This window comes from Mus caroli, chromosome 3 (assembly GCF_900094665.2).
Source record: "Mus caroli chromosome 3, CAROLI_EIJ_v1.1, whole genome shotgun sequence".
Taxonomy (NCBI): Eukaryota; Metazoa; Chordata; class Mammalia; order Rodentia; family Muridae; genus Mus; species Mus caroli.
In genome coordinates this window covers 81,586,500-81,595,293 of record NC_034572.1, presented here as the reverse complement: position 1 = coordinate 81,595,293, position 8,794 = coordinate 81,586,500, and the positions used below count along the sequence as shown (strand labels likewise).

The window sequence follows — 8,794 nt, the reverse complement described above, 5'->3', positions numbered from 1 at the left end:
TACAGATTACTAATAAAGACTCTGATTGGATACACTGACAGCAACATATAGGTAGGAAGGAATCCTCAGGTGCCAGTTAATAGCATCCGAGAAGAAGTCATTGCTTGGAGCCCTTATGGGTCCCCTTAAGTACTATACTCTTACTCAGAATTGAAATGGCAATTGTCCAATTCAAGTACAACTGTGGAGTTGCCTCTGATTCTAGATACTCTATTGAGTGGCATGGAGATGGAATGTCAGGCCCTCTATTACAATCTGGTAATTCTATCCAGGCTAATTTGCAGTAATTGGCAAGTGCCTTTCAGCACTTGAAGCAAGGAACAGAGAGTTAAACTTTTAATGATGACAGATTTCATTTGTCCTTTAATTTAGATCAAAGTCACACCTCTATGGCTTGTATGCCTTTGCCTTATCTGTTAATGTAAGGACCCATGCAATGGCACACTAATAATCCTAACATTACCTGTGCATGCTGTGCTCTTATGCCTGTATCAATGCTAGTATGTCTTTAGATGTCACTACTCAAAGTGGATACCAGTGAGGTTGTCAGGACCATATCAAGACTCACCCGTGATAATGCTACTACAGACCCTTGCTGAAAGAATATTGGAAAGATCTCAACAGATGGTGGGACTGGTAACTGCTGAGGTCCTGGGAACCATCACATTAATTGATACTGCTACCACATCTAGAGTTGCTCTTCATAAAGAAGTTCAAACTGCTGAATTTGCTAAAGACTGGAATACACATTCTCACAAAGTTTGGACTCAACAAAGACAGACAGAAAAATGTTTGGTGCAATAGACAAATTGACAGAAGCTGTAATACTCATCGGAGATCAATCAGAATTACTGCGAGAACAAATGAAATGTGACTGGAATGTCGTCACTTCTTATTGTGCTACATCTTTAAGATTCAAGGATGGCAAATATGATTGGGAAAAAGTTAAAATGCATTTGTTGGGTCATCCTAACTCTCTTATCAAATGATTTATGATTTGCAGCAAGAAATTATAGAAACATTTTCAAAGAAGCTGCCTGGAATAACAGGGAGAGANGTTACGGAACATCTTAAAGGTGGTGTAGCTTCACTTAATCCCATGAATCACTTTGATATGTTTCTTGCTTTTGTGATTTTTACAATTCCTGTGATGACTCTACTGGCTTTGAAATGTATGCTGATTTATTTGGATAAAACTGTCAGACAACTAGAAAGACAAAAGAGCATTTTTACTGTACAACTCCATAATCTCCAACAGAACTGTTATCCCTAACACTTAAAACAGAAAAGGGGAAGATGTCGTGATATGGATAGTAGTAAGCCTTTGTGCCTGGCTTTGAGAGAAATGTTTAGCAAAGCCTTTACTATGTGCAGGTCAATAGGAAGAAGCTGAGAAACTGTTCTGAGACTCTTTGAACCTTCAAGAAAAGTTTCTGTCTAAAGAACCTGCACATGGTGCTGCATAAGAACATGGGACTGCACTGCCCTTGCTCTTAAGCCACTCCTGACAAACCTGGAGTTCTTACTTCCAATTCTGGCTAGCCATGGTCAAAGGGACAAAGATCTGGGTGCGTCGTCTGTTCTCATGGGCAAGGGCCAGGGCAAGGGCAAGGGCAAGATAACCGTGGTATTTGGAACCTTTTTCAGCCCCAATTAACCTTGAATGATGTTGGACTAAAGTAACTGGAGTGAGCTACCTGGCTGTCAGTCTTTTCCAAGAAGACTAAACCACTCTGCTCCTTTGAGAAATGAAGGCTTAGCATCTCGGTGAGCTTCTCTCTGCTGAGGCACCTATGAGCCAACATCTGACCCTAGGTCCTCTGGAAAAGCAGCAGATGCTCTCAAATTCTGAGCCGTCTCTCCAGTTTCTGAACACAACCAAAAAATCTTCAAAGAGACAGATTCACCTGCCCCTTCCCTTTACAACCCCCCAGCCGAATCTCTCTTAGGAGGGTAAACTTTCCTGGGCTAAACAAATTACTGCTTCAAGTGAAAATTTACCTAAAATCAAGAGAAAATTATATATATATATATATAAAAGTCTGTGATCAGGATCCTAATGATAGCCTGCAAAGGTAGCCCGTGGGAAAAGCATGTAGGTAATCAAGAGTCTATGACTCAGAATTTTCTGGCTAATCTACTCCTAGGTGGCCCTGACCCGGGCAGATCATTCTGCTGAAAAGACAATTTCGAAGAGCAAAGGACAGAGATTAACTACTGAATTCCACTAACCNAATGACTCCAAAATCACTACTCACAGTCTCAAACAGCTCTTCCATCAGCCCATTCACTTCTTTTTCTGTAAAGAAGGAAAGGAGTTTGTTAGCAGAACTTAGGTCCATTCTGTAGTAAGAAAGAACTCTAAGGAGACAACAAATGCTGTTTCTACAAAGCATCTGACCAAGGCTCTATCCATCCACCATGCAGCAACTCAAAAACAGTTATGAAACATCAGCCATTTCTCAAGTCCTGCTCAAGATGCCTGAGACACGTGAAAGAACAAGATGGGAAGGAGTCTATTTCCATCAAGTTTAAAGTCTAGCAGGAAGACAAAGAAAATGTTCACTGATTTTATAATAAAAATGGAAGTATAATCCCAGGTCTCGGGAGGCTGATGTAAAACAGTTGTTCATAATTCACAACCATACTGGGCTGCTGCATTAGTCAGTAACAAACTCTGGCTGGCTACATAAATGACATTCTGNCTCAAAAGCAAACAAGACGAACAGACATACACATAGAGAGCTATCTGATAAAGCAAGCTGACCCCTGCCTGACTCTCCATGTGGCAATCTCTTCTGCTTGCAGTGGGTCTTCTCTGTCCTATTGCTGTTCACTACAAAAGTCTTAACCCTGCTTCACTAGCTAAAACATCTCATCTTAAGTACTTCCCTAAGCCTTGCACAGGACAACCTCTTTCAACAGACTGGGAATCTCTAAGTGACCCACCTANTACCTACTGCTTTCTAAGCTCTTCTCTTTCTAGGCTCACTGCCTGCAAGACAAGGCCATGTCCAAATTCATTTTGGCATTCAAAGTATAATACGACCCTTGCCAAGTAGAAAATGACAAACATAGGGCCATACAGTGTACAAGCAAATAGCAGCTTTCTGCATATACAGCTAATTTAAACAACTACAGAAATGAACAAAGGAGACTTAATTGTCTTAATTTCAATTAGTCACAAACGTCTAAATCATCTAAATACTAAACAAAGACAAATGGAAAAGGCAATAAGAGACAAACATACTAGTGATTCTCACTGCTCGGTCAGTACGGAAATCCTCGGTGTCTGGTTCATCAAGATCTTCCAGGAAGTTATACTCTGGATCATCATCATCATCTGCCTCATCTAGGGGGAAATGTTTTAGATGGTTATTCCCAACTCTGACCTGGTTTTCTCACAGAAGGTCACACTGGGCTGGAATGAAAGGAATGAAGTTTATCAGGTCTGGGTGGGGGCTGGGTGGTTCACAAGATCTGCAGTTGGCTTGAGAGCCTGAGAGAAANAGCCTTCTCCAAGTTTCAGTGTTGCAGCTCTTTCTGGGGGTAAAAAGGGCCATATAAACCTTTGGGAGAGAGCAGGGGTTTTCAGAGTGGGAGGTTTATTGGCTGGGGCTGAGGTGCTGGGAATGCTTTGTTTACATATAGAGGAATTTCAGGTACTTGATGTGTGTGTGTGTGTGTGTGTGTGTGTGTGTGTGTGTGTGTGTGTATGTATGTATGTATGTATGTATGTATTTCTCACTTTGGCTTTCTGAGACAGGATCTCACTGGGTAGCCCTAGATGAACGTAGGCTTACTATGTAGACCAGACGGCCCTTCTTTTTCTTCTGAAATTCAGGGATTATGGTCATGCACAATTGTACCACCATGCCCAGACCCCAACTCTGTACATGTACCTATAGAAAAACAAATGATAGAATCTTTCAACAAAACCTATATATAAATGCAGTTTTTATGTCATTGCCCTTCCTTATGTATATGTATGTCCAGAAGTCTTGGTGTGTATGGGAGTCTGGATGAGAAAGCCCCTCAGAGCCTCATATATTTGAATGTTTGGTTCCCAGTTGGTGCAACTATTTTGGAGAAAGATTAGGAACTGTGGCTTCCTTGGAGGAAGTGTGTCACTGGAGGGATGGACTTTAAAGTTTCAAAACCTCACCGCAGGCCCATTCCCTCCCTCTCCCCCCTCCCTCCCTCCCTCCCTTCCTCCCACTTTCAGATAAGACATAAACTCTTAGCTACTTACTGCTCCAGTGCCATGCCTGTCTGCCTACTACCACACTCTGACAGGATGGTCACTGACAATCTACACTGTAAACAAGAGCTCAATTAAGTGCTTCATGGAGCCTCTTCACAGCAATTTAACAAAATTTAAGACAGCTTGCATGTGGGGCTCAGAGAACAACTTTATAGGAGATGTTTCTCTTCTACCAGCACATGGATCCTGGGGATGGAACTCTGGTCGCTGGGCTTGGCAGCAGTCACCTTTACACACTGGGCCATCCTGCTGACCTGTGTCTTTCTTTCTTTTCTTTGAGATAAGATCACACTAAGTTACATAAGCTGGCCTAGTGGCTATGTAGCCCTCCTTGGAGGAAGTGTGCCTCTGGGGCGAGGGTCAAGGTCATGATTCTCCTACTTAACCTCCCAAGTGCTAGGATGACAGACACGTGTCAGGATGGCTCCCTTGCCACCCCTGACTTGTTGCACCTCCCTTCTCCTCTGAGCCTGGCTCCCTTCTCTCCTCCACACAGCACTCACTCTCAGCAAGCAGCAAGGCAGGAAGGGGAGTCTACCCGGATGACTCACACTGGGAGTCACATTTGTGCAGTGTCTCACAAAAATAACGTTTCGATTTCTTCTTTTCACATTATATTTATTGTGGGTGTACATGCCTGTGTGGGGGTGCCAGCATGGCATAGCACACACGTGTGAAGCACACAGTGGACAACCAGCACAAGCATGCTCTGAAGATGGTACTCAGGGCGTCAGGATAACAACAAGTCACTTTACTCAACGAGCTCTCTTCTGGCCCCAAACCAACATTTTATGGAAAGGTTATCTGTACAATGACATAGTGAGAGGAGGAACGAGGCACTTCCCAGACATTAGGGCAGGACTCTGTGTTAGGTCCTCAAAGCAGCTCCCAAAATGGCAGCACTGATGGCAATAGTCTGGAACAAACCTGAGCTCAGTGTTGCTAGGAAACAGAAACCTGAAGCGTTTCTCAGAAGCCCTTAGTCAGCACTGAGCCCTCTGCCAGGGCTGCCAGCACCTCCAGTCTGACAGAGCCCCAGGCTCTTCTAGAGGCTGAGTTGTGCTTCCCACCCTCCCATACGCTCCTATAAAATCCAATAAACTACTGGAGCTGGGCACTGCCCTCTGCAGTCCTTAAAGGTATCCCAGCAAGGGTGTTTCCTCTTTCTTTTCCCAATTAAAACTGTTCTTTCCTTTGACAGGAGTGGCTGTGTTCAGGATGTCTTGCTGTGCCCACTCACACCCTAAAATTGTGACATCTGGGGCTGAGTATGGACATCTTTTCCCTAGCAAATTCAAAACCCTGGGTCTGACTCCAACTCCACATATATACACAAGATGTTAGTTATGGAGAGTTATGTCTTACATGACAAAAAAGGCATGCAGCCAAACATATAACCAACCTGACAATATTCAGTACAGGCATGACAGAAGACGAGAGTCACACACAGAACCATCACCAGGACAGAAAAGTGTCAGCCTCTGTTAAATACTTCTCCTGAGTACCTAAGAGGGGGCCGAGACACTCGCTAGAAGGGACAATATATCACTTACTATGGTCTAATCCAAAAAAAGAAGAAGAAGATGATGAAGAAGAAGAGGACGAAGAAGAAGAAGTGGAAGAAGAAAAAGAAGAAGAAGAAGAAGAAGAAGAAGAAGAAGAAGAAGAAGAAGAAGAAGAAGAAGAAGAAGAAGAAGAAGAAGAAACAGGAGGAAGAGGAAAAGAGGAAAAGGAGGAAGAGGAAAAAGAGGGGGAGAAGGAGGAAGAAGAGGAGGAGGAGGAGAACGAAGAAGAGGAGGAAGAGGAGGAGGAAGAGGAGGAGGAGGGGGAAGAAGAGGAGGAAGAAGAGGAGAAAACAGCCAGAAATGGCAGGCCATGCCTTTAACTCCAGCACATGGGAAGCAGAGACAGAGGCCAGCCTGTTAGNATAAGGGGTTCCAGGCCACCAGGACTACATAGTGAAACCTTGTCTCAAAAAGACAAAAGGAAAGAGAATGTATGGATTATATGCTATTTAAAAAAAAAATCGTGAGGGTTGACGTTGTACATCGTGGTGCGGAGCCTAGTGCGCACCACGATGTACAACGTCCACAAGCAGTATCTGCTCAATCAACTTGTTTTTTTTTTTTTTTAACATTCTTTTGTTTGTTTTAGACAAGGCTTCTCTATGGAGTCCTGGCTGTCCTGAAAGTTGCTCTATAGACCAGGCTGACCTCAAATTCAGAGATTCACCTGTCTCAACCTCCAGAATGCTAGAACTGAACATGTGTGCTGGCCTGGTAGAAAAACATTCTTATTTGAGATAACTATTGCTTAAATTAAATACACAGAGACTACCTGGAAAGAAATTAATAGCTAGACATGGTGGCACACACCATTAATCCCAGAACTTGGGAGGCAGACTCAGGCAGCAGCTCTCTGTGAGTTAAAAGCCAGCTTAGTCTACAGAACAAGGGGTCCAAGAGAGCTCACTGGATGATGCTTATATGCCATGGATGAAACCCAGAGTTCAATTCTCAACACTGCTTAAAACCAGATGTGGTCGTTTTAAGCCTCTAATATCTGAGACCCTGATTCAAATTAAATTCCAAAATTAAAAAAATGATTAAAAAGCAAAAAGCCTGGGCTGGCGAGATGGCTCAGCAGGTAAGAACATTGACTGCTCTTCCAAAGGTCCTAAGTTCAAATCCCAGCAACCACATGGTGGCTCACAACCACCCGAAATGAGACCTGATNCCCTCTTCTGGTGTGTCTGAAGTCAGCTACAGTGTACTTACATATGATATTAATGAATAAATCTTTCTTAAAAAAAGCCTCCTTTGGTGGTGCACACCTTTAACCCAGAGCCTGGAAGACAAAGGCAGGCAGTTGTATGGAAGTTTGAGGTCAGCCTAGTCCATACAGCAAGTTCNTGACAGCTAGGACTGCATTGGGGCTGGAGAGGTGGCTCAGCTAGAGTGTTGCTGCTCTTGCGGAAGACTGGCGTCNACTTCCCAGCACCCACATCAGAAAGCTCAGTCACCTCAGCTCCAGCAGCAGGGGATCTGATTCTGGGACACAGACACACATATAACTAGGAAGTGTAACAGAGGCCAGCTACATAGCTCTGCAGGTAAGGGTGCTTGCTGCCAAGGGAGACAGCCTGAGCTCAATCCTTAGGGCCTGAATGGTGGGAGAAACTAATTTCTGCAAGCTCATCTGTGATTTGTTTCTTTGTCTGTTTGTTTGTTTTTAGAGACAGGATGTCGCTGTGAATTCAAAGGCACCCAGGTCTACATAGCAAGTTCTCTAATACTCTTTGGGCTAGCCTAGAACTCACTCTGTAGACAGGATGGTCTTTAACTCACAGTGAGTTGTTGGACTTGCCTCTCATCTCAAGCCTTGGGATGAATAGTATGTGCCACTACACCAGCAACAGAATTCCAAGACCCCAGGCTGAACTTCCAGCCCAGTGCTTATTTGTTACTCTTTCTTTTCTTTTCTGGTTTATTTATTATTATGCATAAGTACACTGCAGCTGTATTCAGACACACCAGAAGAGGGAGTCAGATCTCATAACGGATGGTTGGGAGCCACCANNTGGTTGCTGGGATTTGAACTCAGNACCTTATCCACTGAGCCAGCCCCAGTTGTGGCTCTTTCAGAGNAAGCAGGTTTGATTCCCAGTACCCAAAAAGAGGCCATAAAGCACTCGAGCTCCAGAGGATGTACTTTCTTCTGGCAGCCACCAGAAGCAAGCTCCTGACTGGATGTAAAGCAGGAGAACTCNAAATCTATAGGTTCTGATGTCATTTCTAAGTGGAAAGCTCTATGGCGNATCACCTGCTCACAGAGAAATTAGCACCTCTTTCTACTGTATGAGAAATTGTACACGAGTGTCTGTGTGCGTGTCTGTGTATGTNTGTGTGATTCAGAGTTCTCTCCCTCCACCATGTGGATCCTAGGGATTACAATCAGATCATCAGCTTGGTGGCAGACTTCTTTTCTTTTTTTCTGGGGGGGGGGGGGGGGGGCGATATTTGAGAAAGGCTTTCTCTGTGTAGCCCTGGCTATCCTAGAACTCACTCTGTAGACCAGGCTAGTCTCAAACTCAGAATCCATCTGCCTCTGCCTCCTGAGTGCTGGGATTAAAGGCGTGGGCCACCACATCCAGCGGTGGCAGACTTCTTATCCTGCTGAATCTACATACTGAAATCATTGAAATCCTCTATATTGATTCTGGTATGTAAACAAAAGAAAAATTTTAAAAAGCCTATCCTTTTTCTGCAGGATTCCTTTTTTGTTTTTATTTCTTTGCTCATTTGATTTTGGAGGCTAGGGATGGAACTCAGCTGGCTCCACAGTGCTAAGCACATGTTCTACCCCTGAGCTATATACAGCCCCTGCCTCCACAATACCTTTTGTTTGAGACAAGTATCATTATGTTCCCCAGCCTAGCCTCAAGACTTACAGCATCTTCCTCTTTCAACTTCCCAAATATCTGAAACAAATCTGAGCCACTAAACCTACACACAGACACACACACACACA

General features: G+C 43.9%; 1 protein-coding gene across 1 annotated transcript in view; it reads right to left on the bottom strand.

The window, feature by feature from the left end:
- Positions 1-8,794, bottom strand: part of Gon4l (gon-4 like) — a 79,391-nt gene that overhangs the window by 43,571 nt on the left and 27,026 nt on the right. The window contains exons 3-4 of the mRNA XM_029475537.1: positions 3,251-3,352; positions 2,259-2,299 (exon numbers count right to left, since the gene is read on the bottom strand). Of these exons, the coding sequence (XP_029331397.1) occupies positions 2,259-2,299; positions 3,251-3,352 (143 nt within the window). The remainder of the gene's footprint in view (positions 1-2,258; positions 2,300-3,250; positions 3,353-8,794) is intronic.